At 38.3% G+C, this 19,162-nt stretch overlaps 1 protein-coding gene across 1 annotated transcript in view; it reads left to right on the top strand.

The window, feature by feature from the left end:
- The window catches only part of LOC117991296 (potassium voltage-gated channel protein Shaw-like), a 160,771-nt gene that overhangs the window by 84,991 nt on the left and 56,618 nt on the right, over window positions 1-19,162 (top strand). Inside the window, exon 5 of the mRNA XM_034978864.2 lies at window positions 5,450-5,680. Within this exon, the coding sequence (XP_034834755.1) occupies window positions 5,450-5,680 (231 nt within the window). The remainder of the gene's footprint in view (window positions 1-5,449; window positions 5,681-19,162) is intronic.

Below are 19,162 nucleotides of genomic sequence, written 5' to 3' on the forward strand. Positions count from 1 at the left end.
TGTTCCAACTAGATTTCATTTTGAGGTTGTTCAATCAATAAATTCGTGAAGTACCATCCCTGCTATAAAACAGGGAAAAGTAGCCAAAGAGCAGCTTTCTTAACTAATTTTTTTTTAAATTATGTCCGGTCTGTTACTAGTGTAATGTTATATATCTTTGCTCAGCAGCGAGTAGCAAAATTCTCAACATTTCTTATGAATGAATTATTAAATTTTTCCCCAATGAAGGAGGACTTTTTGACATTTCTAAGTTAAACTGTCTTTTCTTGGAATGATTAATCACTAGTGAAAGTGGTAAAGCGAACAAAACATATTTTGAAGAAATTTGGCTTCTAAAAAAATTGAAACGAATATTCGCATATTTTTTGCATATTTGCATTCGCATTCCGCGAAATTACTGCGAATGTTTTGCGAATATAAATGAAAGTTTTTTTGATGTAATAGTTGGTTAATAATACAAAATCCATGAATTACTTATGTTTTATAATATAATAAAAAGTAACTTAACCTCGTAATCACATTATCAGTCTTCTCTTTATCATTTGGTAACCAAGCCATAGCCAGGTAAAGGTCACCAAGCCATAGCCAAATGGCACCAAATTTGAACTAAAACTGAAAACGCATTCGCGTTCGCGAATGTTGGCAGCAGATATTCGCATTCGCATTCGCGTCCGCGAATGTCCAAAATATAACATTCGTTAGATCTTAGACCTAGACTTACCTAAGCCATTCCGTCTGTATGCGTCGACCGTTAGGGTATTTTATTTCGAAAAGTGCTGTATCTATTCAAAATCGAAAGTTAAATTGTACCCACCGTTTGTATGCTGTGACATATACGGCTGTTACAGTCGCCAGTTTTTTGATCTAAATCCACGGCTGAAATGTTTTCCCATTTTTGTCGGTCCCATTTCTGTTCGTCACAAAGGTAGGTAATAAACCCGAATGGCCGTGTACTGTGTCACTTTTGTGTTTTTTGTGTCACACGTCTGGTTGTGTTGTAAAACTTGGTATTAAAATTCGTATTTATTGGTAGCCTTCCCTCTCTACGTCGTATCCCTTATTGATAGGGTTCGGGACCCTATCTATAATAGACTAGCTTATGCTCGCGACTTCGTCCGTGTGGACTACATACATTTTAAACCGCCCATTTAATCCACTTCGGGGTGGAATTTCGACAAATCCTTTCTTAGTGGATACTTTTACAAAGAACACACCCTCCAAATTGCATGTCTCTAGGACCAGCGGTTTAGGCTGTGTGTTGATATAATATAAGTCAGTCAGTCAGTCAGTCAGGACTTTGAATTTTATATACACAGAAAGTCTAAAGTTAAACTGTACCTACCGTTTGTATGCTGTGACATATACGGCTGATACAGTTGCGAGTTTTTTGGTCTAAATCCACGGCTGAAATATGTTTTACCATTTTTTGTCGGTCCCATTTCTGTTCGTCACAAAGGTAGGTAATAAACCTGAATGGCCGTGTACTGTGTCACTTTTGTGTTTTTTGTGTCACACGTTTGGTTGTGTTATAAAACTTGGTATTAAAATTCGTATTTATTGGTAGCCAATATATCTTCCCGCTCTACGTCGGATCCCTTATTGCTGAGGTTCGGGACCCTATCTATAAAAGCCGGTCAAGTGCGAGTCAGACTCACGCACTGATGGTTCCGTATTACAATAATATTTTTTCGACATTTTGCACGATAATTCAAAAACTATTATGCATAAAAATAAATAAAAATCTGTTTTAAAATAGAAAAGTAAAGCCCTTTTATATAATACCCCTCTTGTTATAGTTATCTCACTTTGAAAATTGAAAATACTAATATTTGTTCATAAACACATTTTAATTTTTTTCTGTGATATAACCTCAAATTCACGGTTTTCGGATTTATTCCTTTACTATAAGACCTAACTAATTACTAAATTTCATGATTCTAGGTCAGCGGTAAGTACCCTATAGGTTTTCTTGACATACACGACAGACAGACGACGAAGTGATCCTATAAGGTTTCCTTTTTTCCTTTTGAGGTACGGAACCCTAAAAATGTCAAAAATAAGTCTTTAAAAACCTAAATTCACGCGGACAAAATAGCAGGAAATATATAACAAATAATAATTATTATTACTATCAAAGTTCTTTATTAACTTTGAGAAGAAAATCTATTTCAAGTTTCCCAGTGAAGGGGTCTTAACCAAAGGCTTACATTTAAGCTCCACGAAGCCGTGGAAAGTCTGACAAACATTTTTCATAATATTACGAGTCATCATCATCATCATGATCAACCCATCACCGGCTCACTACAGAGCTCGGGTCTCCTCTCAGAGTGAGAAGGGTTTCGGCCATAGTCTACCACACTGGCCATGTGCGGATTGGTAGACTTCACACACCTTTTTGAGAACATTATGGAGAACTCTCAGGCTGCAGGTTTCCTCACGTTTTCCTTCACCGTAAAGCAAGTGATATTTAATAATTAAAACGCACATAACTCCGAAAAGTTAGAGGTGCGTGCCCGGGATCGAACCCCCGACCTCCGATTAGAAGGCGGACGTCCTAACCACTAGGCTATCACAAGTTTGTAATAATGGCGAATATAAATTTAAAACTAGCAAGCCAGCCCCGGTTTCGCACGGGTAAAATCACTACCCATATTATTATAAATGCGAAAGTGTGTTTGTTTGTTTGTTGGTTTCTTGGTTTACTGGTTTGTCCCTCAATCACGTCACAAACGCAACGAATCGACTGGCCATAGTCTACCACGCTGGCGTGGTAGACTATGGCCAAAACCCCCCGTAGTAGTGAGCCGGTGATGGGTTGATCATGATGATGATTATTACAAAACACAAAGCGAGGAAGACCTTTAGAAGTAGAAGTAAACAAGGGGTTCGGCGTTTGTGAAATTATATTAGCAGGATACAATAACAGCGTCACATAGAATGCTTGTATTTTCTGTGTCTATTTGCGCCACAATAATTTGACAAATTGTTACCGTAAAGTGGGGATTGCCTCAAATAATAAGAGGTAGCGATTTCCTATAGCGATAATTCTTTAAAATGGCGAGACATTCAAAAGCCAAGTTTCTTACGCATATACCTAATAATGTATGGTATGCGACAGGTCGAGATGCCAATCAGGGCTTCCCCCCGCCTCATACCCCGATTGCTATCTCGACCTGTCGTGCACTATATACTTGAACTGATACTGTCGTATGCCCAGCTAATATTCGTTTCATTTAGATACCAAACGACCGTTAAGAAGTTTTGCTACGAAAAGTTTTTGCATTTAAGTGACAAGGCAGTCTAAGTTAAAAAGGGGTGTGGCAGTTTTATTATTAAACTTATATAACTATCTCAGCTTTTCTCTAAGGGTGGGATTTTTATCTTCAAACCTTATTCTCACGTTTCATTTCTAGAACCAGTAATGTATGGGGTATACATATAAGTCAGATAGTTTATCATTTTACTAGCTTATGCCCGCGACTTCATCTACACAAATTTCTATTTCCCCCATTAGGGGTTGAACTTTCAAAAATGCTTTTTTAGCAGATGTCTACGTCATAATAGCTATTTGCATGTGAAATTTCATCCCAATCCGTCCAGTAGTTTGAGCTGTGCGTTGATAGATCAGTCAGTCAGCTCTTCCTTTTATATTCATAGATATCTATGTGTTTCGTGAATATTTTTTAAGTTTTCTTGGATGGGTTCCTAACAAGTCACACTCAATCGTGTTAGTGTTACTCGTAGGGAGCTCATCGATATTTTTCTCCCATCGAGTGACACTGTTACTGGTTGCAACTTTTTTATCCATTGTAATTCCCAACGAGTCACATGTTACTCTGGGTTTTTTTTTTTTTTTTTTTTTTAATAGATATAGCGAGCAAGCGAGCAGGCGGGTCACCTGATGTTAAGTGATTACCGCCGCCCATGAACATTTGCAGCACCAGAGGAGCCGCCGATGCGTTGCCGGTTGGGTGTGACTCGTTGGGAATCTAAATATATAAAATGAAAAGGTGACTGACTGACTGACTGACTGACTGATCTATCAACGCACAGCTCAAACTACTGGACCGATCGGGCTAAAATTTGGCATGCAGATAGGTATTATGACGTAGGCATCCGCTAAGAAAGGATTTTTGAAAACTCAACCCCTGAGGGGGTGAAATAGGAGTTTGAAATTTGTGTAGTCCACGCGGACGAAGTCGCGAGCATAAGCTAGTCTAAATATATAAAAGGAAAAGGTGACTGACTGACTGATCTATCAACGCACAACTCAAACTACTGGACGGATCGGGCTGTGGCATGCAGGCAGATAGCTATTATAACGTAGGCATCCGCTAATAAAGGATTTTTGAAAATTCTACCCCTAAGGGGGTGAAATAGGGGTTTGAAATTTGTGTAGTCCACGCGGACGAAGTCGCGACCATAAGCTAGTATTTATTATAATTTGCTCCGCGTTTTCCTTAGAATTGTACCACTTGAAGAGAAATGGACCGTCACAGAACACTATGATCGATGATCAGGCTTCTTGTCCGCAAAAGCTGATTTTTGCGGATCCGAAAAATTCTCCGAAATGGAAATAGAATCATTTTTCTTTTACATTGGATGACATGATAAATATTAATAGATACTTACTGGTTATTTTTTTTTGGGTCTAAATCAAAACTATCATCTATATTATAATAAGTAGTCACAGTGTTGACCTTCTGAGCTTCTGAGATCCTCAAGCGTAACTTATTTGAACGTTTCAAGTTAACCTGATTACTCAATTTATACTCGAGCAGGTAAACCAATTTTAATACCCTGAATAATCTTTTTTTATCAAAATTTTAATAGCATTTTCTAACCGTCAAATAACTTCTACTTCCCGCGACATCTACACAAAGGAGATTGCCCATTTTCTTAGGAGCTTTGGGCCCCCCCTAATATAATTGTTATGTCACCATGGTTTTAATTTTATTTTGTAGACAAATAATTAACTCTTTATATTCTGCAAACGATTTCTATTTATTCACCCAGGTTATAAAGAAATCTTATTTTTTATATTGCTGATATTGAGGTTATATTTAATTAATACTTCTTCAAAATAAATGCATGTCTACGATTCTAACTGTAATTGTGGATATTTTCAATAATAGAGTGAAAAAAAGTCGTAATAAAACATAATCGTAAAAAAATAACACATTTTTTAAAAATTTAATTTTAGTTTCGACACGATGCCACAAAAGAGGGCCCGTTCACGGGCGATCTCCTTTCACTTTTTTTAAATCCCCTATTTTTAACACCCTCCCGGCCCTCTATGCAGTGATAGACCAGTCAGTCAGTCAGTTATTCTGTTAGCTTCTGGCTGTGGTGCAGCTGACAGTATACGCGACGGACTGAATGAAACTATAGGTAATAAGAGTACTTTGTATAGCCACGGATCTCTAAAAAGACTTTTCTATTGTTGCAGGTGATATCATGCATATCTGTGTTCTTCATCTGCGTATCGGTGCTATCCTTTTGCCTGAAGACGCATCCAGACCTGCGGGTGCTGGAGCCTGCAGCCCCGGACGGCTACGACGAGAACAGCACAGCTGTAGCCAGGTCCTGGATAGACAATGGGCAGCCTCATGTGGCCTTCTTCTATATAGAACTTCTGTGTAATGTGTGGTTCACGATCGAGCTGCTAGTAAGATCTGTGGTGAGTCACATTACTTTACTTCTTATTATTTACTAGCTTATGCTCGCGACTTCGTCCGCGTGGACTACACAAATTTCAAACCCCTATTTCACCCCCCCTTATGGGTTGATCTTTCAAAAATCCTGTCTTAGGGGATGCCTACATCATTATAGCTATCTGCATGCCAAATTTCAGCCCGATCCGTCCAGTAGTTTGAGCTGTGCGTTGATAGATCAGTCAGTCAGTCAGTCAGTCAGTCAGTCAGTCAGTCAGTCACCTTTTCCTTTTATATATTTAGATTGCAAAGAGAAGAAAGACTAGCTTATGCTCGCGACTTTGTCCGCGTGGACTACAAAAATTTCAAAGCCCTAGTTAATTTTAATCCTGAAAATCGAATAGTTAACACGAGATTTAATAAGCTTTTTTCCTCTTTTAAAAACTGCCCAAGTGCGAGTCAGGCTCACGCACCGAGGGTTCCGTACTACAATCGTAATTTTTCGACATTTTGCACGATAAATCAAAAACTTGTTATGCATAAAAATAAATAGAACTCTGTTTTAGAACCTATCGATTAAGCTCTTTCATATGCTACCCCACTTAGTATAGTAATCTTACACTGAAAGTTGAAAATACTAATTATTTGTTCATTAACACATATTTTTTTTGCAACTAGCTGCCCCGGCAAACTTCGTACCGCCTAACAGTCGATTCAAATTTTTTAAATTTTTCTCTCCGTTAGAACCATCCCTTACTTCAAGGAATATTATAAAAAAAGAATTAGCGAAATCGGTTCAGCTGTTTTCGAGATTTGCGATCAGCAATACATTTAGCGATTCATTTTTATATATACAAAATATATACTATGCTAATCAGCTCTTAAAATATTTTAAACGTGAATACAAAATAAAATAAGTATTTGTTTAGTATAAAATGAAAATAGGTCTTAGTTGCCAGTCTAGCGGCTAGTTAGGTCGTCTAAAGGTCAATCTCTAAATTTGTTTAGAGGCATTAATCAGAAATTCCCTAATTACCCACTGGCCGAGATAACAAATTAACGACCATCGATATAAATGACAAGATATGCCCAAGCGAACAAAATTTTTCACGGTTTTGGAACCAAATAAATCAGCGCCACCTCTTAGATACTAATGAGCGACCCTTTTGAAATCCAGACGTCACTGAGCAATGAGTCGGTGCCATTTTGCTTGTTCAATGGCCCTGTCCTTACGAAGTAATTTATAAGTCGATGTTAACGACTTATTTAAATCTTAAAACATGATAACATGATTACCAATTATTTAATGGAGAGAGATTCAGTTCAACGACCTCCCTGGCGCAGTGGTAAGCCGTGTGGTCTTTATTAGCCGGAGGTCCCCGGTTCAATTCCCGGCAGGGGTTTGTAATTTTGTAATTTCTAAATCTCTAGTCTGGTCTAACTACATAATTTTTTGTATGAATATATTATTTCTAAATATATAAAAGGAAAAGGTGACTGACTGACTGACTGACTGATCTATCAACGCACAGCCCAAACTACTGGACGGATCGGGCTGAAATTTGGCATGCAGATAGCTGTTATGACGTAGGCATCCGCTAAGAAAAGATTTTTGTAAATTCAACCTCTAAGGGGGAGAAATAGGGGTTCGAAATTTGTGTAGTCCACGCGGACGAAGTCGCGAGCATAAGCTAGTTCAATCAAAAAATTACTTCGATCCGTTGCTCCGTTGAGGCGTGAAGAAACAAACGCACTTTCACGATTTGGTAATGTACGAAAACTCGAGTTTAATTAAATAAAATAAACTTTCAATGGACGGTCGCATTTCAATTTCAAATTATTGACTCATTAATGAGCGGTCCATAAAATGTATTACTGAATGAATGAGTGAATGAATTATTTGAATAATTCGAGGGCTGAAACCGCGCCCGAATTTGTTTTCGTACAGCTATCGATTGATCGGGATTGAATTTCAAATGATTAGATTAAAAGGGGTTTATTCGTATTGCGCTCCAGATAAACGTTGTTTTAATAATATCATGATCACGTAAAGAAACTCCAAGCATAAGTCTCTCCATCGCCCGCTGAACGACTCTAAGCTTTCTTATGAGGCCCATAGTTAGCGAACATGTCTCGGATCCATTTATGTCATCACTTTCAACACGCACTTTTCGAAGACTTTGGTCTTCAAGCACTGAGAAATTTTGGACAAGAAGACATCTCGAAGCTTCCTGAACGCTGCCCAACCGAGTTGGATTCGGCGGTTGACCTATTTCTCGAAATTGAGATTTCGAGAACATCGAGATTGATTGGTTAATATTCAAATGAGAACCAAACTGCGTTGGTATGGAGCGAGTGACGGAGGGTCTCTGGTTAAACTCCGCCCTTTACCAGATTAACAGTTCATTGCATATGTACATAATTATTACAGAAATTCTATGCAAATACAGATGTGAGTTAAAGTTAAAGGTCGTAAGGTCAAACATTACATTACATTGGTCCGTTCTTCATACATTAAGCTTTATGCTTAGAGATAAACTGGATTGTGCTCGCGTCTTCGTCAGCGTGGACTACACAAATTTCACCCGCTCACGGGTTGAATTTTCAAAAATCCATTCTTAGCGGATATAACGTCATAATAGCTATCTGCATGCCAAATTTCAGCCCGATCCGTCCAGTAAATTGAGCTATGCGTTGATAGATCAATCAGTCAGTTAGTCTCCTTTTCCTTTTATACATTTAGATTTGTTAAGTATTGATAACTAGATAATGCCCGCGACTTAGTCCGCTTGGATTTAGGTTTTTAAAAATCCTGTGGAAACTCTTCAATTTTCCGGGATGCAAGCTATCCCCAGTGGCGTGCAATTCATAGAGGCGTAAAAGTACTGCTTACCCTAGTTGAAATGACCAGTGCCCATTTTTCTTTATGGCCTGCCATTCAGTAGGTCTATATAAGGTGTATCTAAGGCCTATCTTACTAATGCTTACCCTGGCTTCGAACTCTGTGCACGCCACTGGCTATCCCTGTACCAAATTTCGTCAAAATCGGTTGAACGGTTGAGCCGTAAAAGGCTAGCAGACAGACGGACAGACAGACATACAGACAGACAGACACACTTTCGCATTTATAGTATTAAGTATGGATTACGGTATCAAATTTTAATACCGTATCACGTAAGTTCTGATCTTCCTCTCAAGCACGTAAACAGTTCTCTCTCCGTAATAGAATAAATACCTTTGTCTAAAGCGTAACAAGTTTCGGCAAACATTGGAGCCAGCGCTTTGGCAAGTTGCCAGTACGTAACTCTCTAACTTGAGTGTTAGAACTGTTATCTATGCCAGCTCACACCTGATCCAGAGATAACCGTCGTTAGGTAAACTTTATACAAGCACTTAGCTGCTAAATATTCTTTACTAGCTGATGCCCGCGACTTCGTTTGCGTGGAATTAGGTTATTAAAAATCCTGTGGGAACTCTTTGGTTTTCCGGGATAAAAAGTAGCTTATGTCACTATCCAGGTCTTTATGTATATAAATAAATAATAAATAAATAAGCCTACCTCTAATTTTTTTTTTGATATATTTTGTATATATGTACATTTTTTTTCTTCTTTTTTTTTCTTTTTACTTTCTTTCATTTTTTTCAAATTATTAATTAATACCTTTTTTTTTGTTTTTTTTTGTTTAATATTGCTTTTTAGGTATATCTAGCTCTAATAATTCAGAGGTCATCCCAAACGCGGGCAAAGGCCTCCCCCGTTTTCTTCCAGGCAGGTCTTTATGTATACCCATGCAAAAAGTTAGAGGTGCATGTCCGGGATCGAACCCCCGACCTCCGATTAGGAGGCGAACATCCTAACCACTAGGGTATCGCAGCTTCAGATTTTAATATTTAAACATAATCTCGTTTGCAATTTATTTAGTCTAGAATAACGAAACAATAACTTTCTGTGCCCTAGGGACAGAACTGTAATTAGATAGTGAAACTAGTACTTTTTAGGGTTCCATACCTCAAAAGGAAAAACAAAACCCCTATAGGATCACTTTGTTGTCTGTCTGTCTGTCTGTCAAGAAACCTACAGGATAATTCCCGTTGACCTAGAATCGTGAAATTTGGCAGGTAGGTAGGTCTTATAGCAGACATTAGGAGAAAATCTGAAAACCGTGAATTTTTGGTTACATCACATAAAAAAAAATTGTGGTCATGAACTAATAATTAGTATTATCAATTATCAAAGTAAGATAACTATATCAAGTGGGGTATCATATGAAAGGGCTTGTCTTGTGGATTCTAAAACAGATTTTTATTTATTTTTATGAATCATATTTTTTTATTTATCGTGCAAAATGTCGAAAAAATACGATTGTATTACGGAACCCTCGGTGCGCGAGCCTGACTCGCACTTGGCCAGTTTTTTTTGTTGGATACTTTCTATTTGAGCAGAATAAGGTCCTCTTTATGTGGGTAACTTCATTAAATAACTTACTTTGATGTTAAATGAAATGTTTCTCTGTAAATGATGACCTCCGTGGCGCAGTGGTAAGCGCTGTGGTCTTATTAGTGGGAGGTCCCGGGTTCGATCCCCGGCAGGGGTTTGGAATTTCATAATTTCTAAATTTCTGTTCTGGTCTGGTGGGGGCTTCGGCCGTGGCTAGTTACCATCCTACCGGCAAAGCCGTGCCGCCAAGCGATTTAGCGTTCCGGTATGATGCCGTGTACAAACATTAAACCCATACCCCTTTGGTATGGGTTAATTAAAAATTGCCATACTCCTTTTAGGTTAGTCCGCTTCCATCTAAGATTGCATCATCACTTACCACCAGGTGAGATTGCAGTCAAGGGCTAGCTTGTATCTGAATTAAAAAAAATATATATAGCTACACTTGCTAACGCACACGATTTCATCCGCGTGGATTTAGCAGTGGGATTTAGGTTTTTGAAATCTCATGGGAACTCTTTGATCTTCCGGGATAAAAATTAAAAATCTGAATCTGAAAAGTAAAATACTCTGTTTTTGTCATAAAATAAAATATCGTAGCAACGCGAACGGCCTACGCTGCTACGTTACTAATGCTACACGAGTTCATAACTTCGTAGCACACTACCTACGGGCTACGTGTCTTTTGTAGCTTTAGTCGGCGACAGTTTGAGATGGCATCGGGAAGGGAACGCCAAACACACCCGCGCTGTACGGGTGTGCGGGGCGTCTCCTCGCCTCATACCTGATTGCCATCTCAACCTGTCGCGTATTATAGATAACGATATTCTTCTATCTATCAAAGTTCTATCTTCTATCTAATTAGAGCCTCAATAGCTCAACGGGTAAAGGAGTGGACTGAAAACCGAAAGGTCGACGGTTCAAACCCCGCCCGTTGCACTATTGTCGTACCTACTCCTAGCACAAGCTTGACGCTTAGTTGGAGAGGAAAGGGGAATATTAGTCACTTAACATGGCTAATATTCTTAAAAAAAAAAAAGTATACTGTTACAAAAGGATTACTGACATATCTAATATCAACAAGTATGTATGTACAATCTTAATATTTTAAATATGTAAGTATTTTTCTATAACGGATTCCCACCAATCATACTAATCCATACTAATATTATAAATGCGAAAGTGTGTCTGTCTGTCAGTCTGTCTGTCTGTCCGTCTGTCTGTCTGCTAGCCTTTCACGAACCATCCGTACAACCGATTTTGACGAAATTTGGTACAGCGATAACTTGCATCCAAGGAAAGGACATAGGCTTTTTATCCCGGAAAACCAAAGAGTTCCCACGGGATTTTTAAAAAGCAAATTCAACGCGGAAAGGCATGAAACTAGTCAACATTGAAGACTAGAAAAAAAGAAAAACAAGGAGACGAAATTGGTAAAAAACGATTAATCAAACTGGATAATTGTCTTCGGCTGCGAAGTTCTACCCCAATTGCTTACTGTCTCTACAATTTTATTTATTTGGGCCAAACCGTAAAAGCCTTGGTCATTTCTACATAACTAGCTTATGCCCACGACTTCGTACGCGTGGACTACACAAAGTTCATTTTACTGATTTATGGGTTGGATTTTCAAAAATCCTTTCTTAGCGGATGCCTAAGTCATAATAGCCATAGCAAGCCCAAATTCAGCCCGATCCGTCCAGTAGTTTGAGCTGTGCGTTGATAGATCAGTCAGTCAGTGAGACCGGAAGACTATTGAAACGTGATATGTGTAACCTCATTACATCTGAAGATTCGAAAGAAAAAATAGCGATCCATATAGAGCCTCAATAGCTCAACCGGTAAAGGAGTGGACTGAAAACCGAAAGGTCGACGGTTCAAATCCCGCCCGTTGCACTATTGTCGTACCTACTCCTAGCACAAGCCTGACGCTTAGTTGGAGAGGAAAGGGGAATATTAGTCATTTAACATTGCTAGTATTCTTATAAAAAAAATAAAAAATATTGTGTCTGTCACTTACACGATTAGCTGTTATCGTTGTAAAAACGTAATGTCTTCTGGTAAACAATAAATTATTAATTATTGATTGAGTTTGTTGGGTGACCCACCTTCTTATTATCATTAAAGACCGTGGCATGTGGAAGTCTGTACAAGAGACCTATGTCCAGCAGAGCTATGTCGGTTACTCTGGATTTTCCTCGATAGTTGTCAAAGAACATTAAGGAGATAATGGTGAACATGTAACGACTTGTCAAAGTATCGACGAACTTGGGGTCTTATGACGTCGCCGAAGTCTAATTTACCCCGAGAGGCTATAAACTACTGAAACCCGTTTACACCATTAGGGAAAGACACCGTTTAGCAATCATATAGTTGGAGAATTGACGTAACTAACCGCCGTACTCAGAGTCGCTAATCGTTACTTAAGATTTAGGTAGTTAAAACGAGACAGATTTATGTGAGAGATATAGCTCTGTCTCGTTTTAACTAAACTTAAGTTACGATTAAGCGACTCTGAGTACGGCTGAAAGAGTTAATAAGTAAGTAGAGAATCATATTGCTGGAGTTTGTGATGCTTGATGTGAATCTGCTTTTCTTAGCTTAATAATCTAAAAAATAAAAATAAAATTTGACTGACTGACTGACTGATCTATCAACGCACAGCTCAAACTGCTGGACGGATCGGACTGTTTGGAATGCAGATAGTCATTATGACTTAGGCATCCACTAAGAAAGGATTTTTGAAAATCCAACCCCTAAATCAGTAAAATGAATTTGTGTAGTCCACGCGTACGAAGTCGCGAGCATAAGCTAGTCATTTAAATAATCCTTTATGTACATCTACCTATATTTTCACCAAATATAACCATAGAGCCGGGATATTAGATATTCATGGAAAACTGAGACCAAATGAGACTGTTGAGTTAACGTTAACGCGCCTCGGAGCTTCGCCTTAATACAGCTTTAATGAATAATCTTAGCTTTAACGGCGAGTTGACATAAATTATAGTCTGCATGTAAGTCCTCCATTGTGTTCTTAAAGGTGTGTGAAATCTGCCAATCCACACTTGGCAAGCGTGGTGAACTGTGCCTAAACCATTCTCATTCTGAGAGGATACCGTATTTTTAATAATATTAAGTAGAATACTAAATAGTTTTAAATCCTACATATCAAAAATTGCGAACCGGCAGGATTCGAACCCGCATCTCCTGGGATCGCGCCCGACGCTCTAACCACTAAGCTACAGGACGCTTGCTGCCAGTGACGAAATTTGTGATATTTTATTTTATTTTATTCGTTTATTAGTAGTGAACAGCGATACAGACAATATAATTTTACATAATATCAGACTGAAAATAAGGCCAAATAGGATTACAATTTTGTTTATCAGATTACTTAAAGAGTTATCTATATTAATATTATAAAGAGATAATGTCGTTAAGTTTGTTTGTAGGGGGTAATCTCTGAAACTACTTAATCGATTTTGAAAATTCTTTCACCAATAGAAAGCTACATTATTCCTGAGTGACATAGGCTATATTATTATATACACGCAGACGAAGCCGCGGGGATCAGCTAGTTAATTATAAATTTATAACAGTACGTTTGAAGAGACCAAATAATTTAAGTAAAAAGAGTAATAACATACATATTATTTTAAGTCATCTAAATATATAAAAGGAAAAGGTGACTGACTGACTGACTGACTGACTGACTGATCTATCAACGCACAGCTCAAACTACTGGACGGATCGGGCTGAAATTTGGCATGCAGCTAGCTATTATGACGTAGGCATCCGCTAAGAAAGGATTTTTGAAAATTCAATCCCTAAGGGGGTGAAATAGGGGTTCGAAATTTGTGTAGTCCACGCGGACGAAGTCGCGGGCATAAGCTAGTTTTAATATATGTATGTTCACTCAGTAGTGGGTGAACATACATAATCACAAATTTCGTGATCCCAGGAGACGCGGTTTTGATATTATATATTTAAAATTATTTAGAAGTTTCCTTGAAGTGTAGGTAAAACGCTACAAAAAAATTTATGAAATTATAGTATAGACACTTATGCAAAAACCTACAGACAATAACATAGATAGGTATTCAAGTATTTTATTTGCTCAAAAACATGATATAAAAACAAAAATATAGACATTTTAAGCTAAAAAAATAGGGATAATATAATTTAAGAATATTTACCACCGGCCAAATTAAACCTGATAAAAATATTACGCCGAGCTTCGTTACGCGCTCTGAATATAAAATGCCCAGCAAAAAAGTGGCGCTGAATTTTAATGTTCACGCTTTAAAATGCCCACTCGTATCGAATCGCCGAGAAATAAAATATTGGAATAGCGATGGGAAGGAGGACTATTGAAATATAAATAAATGCTCATTTAATTGAAAACATTCGCAATCGATTTCAAGGCAATTATTAAAAAAACCGGCAAATTGCTAGTCAGACCCACGCACCGAGGGGGTTTTTTTAAAATTTATTTATAATCAAATTAAATACTACTATATTTACATTTTGTGACTCTCGCCAAACTTGACGACCTCCCTGGCGCAGTGGTGAGCGCTGTGGTCTTAATAGTGGGAGGTCCCGGGTTCGATTCCTGGCAGGGGTTTGGAATTTTATAATTTCTAAATTTCTGGTCTGGTCTGGTGGGAGGCTTCGTCCGTGGCCAGTTACCACCCTACCGGAAAAGCCGTGCCGCCAAGCGATTTAGCGTTCCGGTACGATGCCGTGTAGAAACCAAAGGGGTATGGGTTTAATAAAAAACTGCCATACCCCTTCCAGGTTAGCCCGCTATCATCTTAGACTGGATCTTCACTTACCACCAGGTGAGATTGCAGTCAAGGGCTAACTTGTATCTGAATTAAAAAAAAAAAAACTGGTAGACCAGTTGGCGAGCTAGCGCACCTTAATAATAATACCACAGTCGTTTTTTTCGGCATTTTTGTATTTGTACGATAAATAAAAAAAAAACAATTTAGCATAAAAATAAATAAAAATCTGTTTTAGAATGTTCATGTAAAGTCTTATTTCTACATATTATCTTACTTTGAAAGTTGAAAATACCAATATATTTTGTTCATACACATATTATTTTAATTTTGTTTGTGATGTAACCACAAATTCACGGTATTCGAATTTTTTTCCTTTACTTGTGTTAGTACCCTATAGGTGTTCTTGATAGACAGACAGACAACCAAGTGATCCTATAAAGGGTTCCTTTTTTCCTTTTGAGGTACGGAACCTTAAAAATCAGGATAGAGAAGAAAACATAAAAAACAAAACAAAGTATCCTGTACTATCCATACTAATATTATAAATGCGAAAGTGTGTCTGTCTGTCTGTCTGCTAGCCTTTTACGGCCCAGCCGTTCAACCGATTTCGATGAAATTTGGTACAGAGATAGCTTGCATCCCGGGGAAGGACATAGGCTACTTTTTATCCCGGAAAATCAAAGAGTTCCCACAGGAATTTTATAAACCTAAATCCACGCGGATGAAGTCGCAGGCATCGTCTAGTTTGAAATATGTATTATTTTATTATATGAATTTAAGCTTTCTATTTATCTATTACTTCCTATTGCAACAAGTGCTATATACCACTCAATGATGGCCGGCAATGTAAACTACTCTGTTTGTGAACGTGTGGTATTACCAGTGAATTGAAAATTTGCATCCCCATTAGAATTCAAATTGCAGTAGGTGTATGTACATATATTATTGTATACTGTAGAAACAACAATGAAATAATCAGAGAGATGGCTGTTATTTTATATTATCCAACGGTCAAAACAAAAATAAAAGACCATCAGTACCCTTATTATAAATGCGAAAGTGTGTTTGTTTGTTGGTTTGTTGGTTTGTCTTTCAATCACGTCGCAACGGAGTAACGGATTGACGTGATTTTTTACATGGGTATAGTCAAAGACCTGGAGAGTGACATAGGCTACTTTTCATCCTGGAAAATCAAACATCAATCAATCAATTAAAGGCAGATTCACTTAGCTGATTTTTATGAAATTCGGTACAAATAGTTTGCATCCTGGAGACTGGCAATGGGCTAATTTTTCCCGGAAAATCAAAGAGATCTCATGGGATTTTTACAAATCCTAAAGCTATTTTGTTTAGGATATTTTAATTTTTAGGGTTCCGTACCTCAAAAGGATTATAGGATCACTTTGTTGTCTGTCTGTCTGACTGTCAAGAAACCTACAGGGTAGGTACTTCCCGTTGACCTAGAATTTGGCAGGTAGATAGATCTTATAGTAGACATTCGGGGAAATATCTGAAAACTGTAAATTTGTGGTACTAATAATTAGTATTTTAAATAATTATCGAACTATATATAACTATAACTATATCAAGTTAGGTATCATATGAAAGGTCTTCACCTATGCATTCTAAAACAGATTTTTATTTATTTTTATGCATCATAGTTTTGAATTACCGTGCAAAATGCCGAAGAAATACGACTGTAGTACGGAACCCTCGTTGCGCGCGCCTGACTCGCACTTGACCGGTTTTTTAACTAAAAACCAATAGGGTTCCTTCGAGATAGAAAACGAATTTTTTATCGATAATGCGAGGGTTTGATTCATTTTCTCAGCTTAGTTCAATTTAGCTTGTCTTTTTTTTATTCAGGTACAAGTTAGTCTTTGATTGCATTCTCACCTGGTGGTAAGTGATGATGCAGTCTAAGATGGAAGCCGGCTAACCTGAAAGGGGTATGGCAGTTTTTTTTGTTAAAAGGGCAGCCATAATAAAAATAAAGTTTACAAAGACATATCAATGTCTTTACAAAATAAGCACATAAAAATATATTGTAAAGAAAGCTTCATCGTCGCAAAGAATACGGGTTTATCCGCCGCAAAATATTCTCTATTGAAACCCTTTTCGGTATTTTCTCACCCTTTCACCAACAATGTCCTTTTTATCAGAAGCCTACATAGCCCCGCCATAGACCGGGCGGTTCGGTTGTTTGTTCGTCTGTTCCGTAACAAGCCTTTATTATGTTAAACCGTAGGGTTTCGTACCTGGAGGGTGCCAACGGGACCCTATTACTAAGCCTCCGCTGTCCGTCCGTCCGTCCGTCCGTCTGTCTGTTAGCGGGCTGTATCTTGAGAATCGTAATAGGTACAGAGTTTAAATATTGCCACTATAACAACAAACAATAAAAAAATCAAAATGACCGCTATGATAATAAAAAAAATTAAAAGTGTTATTTCTTATAGCATGGTACGGAACCCTTCCTGTGCGAGTCCGATTTGCACTTGACCGATTTTCATTTTACTTATAAATATTAATGTTGGTACAAATAAAAAAGACGTCAACGTCTTTACAAAATAAGCACATAAAAATATATTGTAAAGAAGGCTTCAACGTTGCAAAGAATACGGGTTTATCCGCCGCAAAATATTCTCTATTGAAACCCTTTTCGGTATTTTCTCACCCTTTCACCAACAATGTCCTTTTTATCAGAAGCCTATAGTCCGCGACAGGTTGAGATGGCAATCGGGGTATGAGGCGGAGGGATGCCCCGCACACCCGCACGTCACCCGCGCTCGCTCGCACTGGGTTAGCGCAGGGGCTATAAGGGTGTTCGGGGCGTTCGGTCCCCGATTGCCATCTCGACCTGTCGCGTACAATACAAAGCCTCCGCCATAATACGGGGCGGTTCGTTTCCGGCTGTTTGTCCGTCTGTTCCGTAACAAGCCTTTATTATGTTGAACCTTTCCATTAGTTGCTGCTCGGAAATTCCGATTCGATTGCTTGATAAATATTTCATTTTTGCTCTTTCATTTTCCTATATTAGGTTACTTTTTATCTATTTTGCACGCGGGTATCACTGCTGCGGGATTGCGGGAGAATGACAGCTGCAATGTCACGATCGCAATCATCTCACCCCGTTTTAAGGCTTTTTGAGGTTTTTTCAAGACAGTTAGAAGGTATGAAAGTAAATATTGAGACAAATAGAGCTGATAGCGGAGTAAATAAGTCAATATTGAAAAAGAAAGGTGTGCAAGCAAGAAATAGGATCCTTTCGTATTAAGCCCCAGATTTATAGGGTTGAGGTAACAAGAAAATTGTACGTTAAGGGTATCAAGGTAAGGCTTTGATGATAAATTTCTAAATAATGCCTAGATCCTTTTTTTCACGCACATGCAAACTGTGGAATCAACTCCCTTTGCAGGAGTTCCCATATTACAACATGGGGTTATTCAAGGGGCGGACCAACTAATTCCTGAAAGGCCGGCAACGCATTGGTGGTTCCTCTGGTACTGCAAATGTAATCACTTAACATCAGGTGACCCACCTGCTCGTTTGCTTGCCATTTTTATTTTTTTAAAAAAACCTCGACATGCCAAAATGCACCACGCCACACAGCACCGATTTCGATAAAATGACTTCACTGAGATCGTCTGTCCATACCTAAGGGTTTTGCAACACTGTGTTTCCCGGCACAGAGTCGCCGTGCAAGCACCTTGGGACCCCAAAGAGAAAGCCTCAATAGCTCAACCGGTAAAGGAGTGGACTGAAAATCGAAAGGTTGACGGTTCAAACCCCGCCCGTTGCACTATTGTCGTACCTACTCCTAGCACAAGCCTGACGCTTAGTTGGAGAGGAAAGGGGAATATTAGTCATTTAACATGGCTAATATTCTTTTTTTTTAAAAGAAAGCCCATCGGCTCATCATGCTATGAGCGCCACCCACTACCACTTTAGTTTCAACAAATCATATCGGTTACCTGGTCCTCCTACAGATCTTTAATCGCTTAGGAATACACCCAATGTAGCTCTCTCTATCGAAGAAATACAGAAATACTTGTTCTACAAAAGAATAAGTAAACAAACTTATACCATTTCAATGGAACGAGGTTTGCCTGCAGTCTCCCAAAGGCATGCATTGCATACGAAGTGCCTTCGAGAAGCGATATAAGATATTCATGGAAATCTCTGAAGCCAAGTTGGCTGTCAAATGTAAGTTTGCCTCTTGTGTTTTGCGTTACTTATATTCATTTAAATCGTAGGTAGGTAGTAGGTACACACTATTTGAA

Source organism: Maniola hyperantus, chromosome 19, assembly GCF_902806685.2.
Source record: "Maniola hyperantus chromosome 19, iAphHyp1.2, whole genome shotgun sequence".
NCBI lineage: Eukaryota > Metazoa > Arthropoda > Insecta > Lepidoptera > Nymphalidae > Maniola > Maniola hyperantus.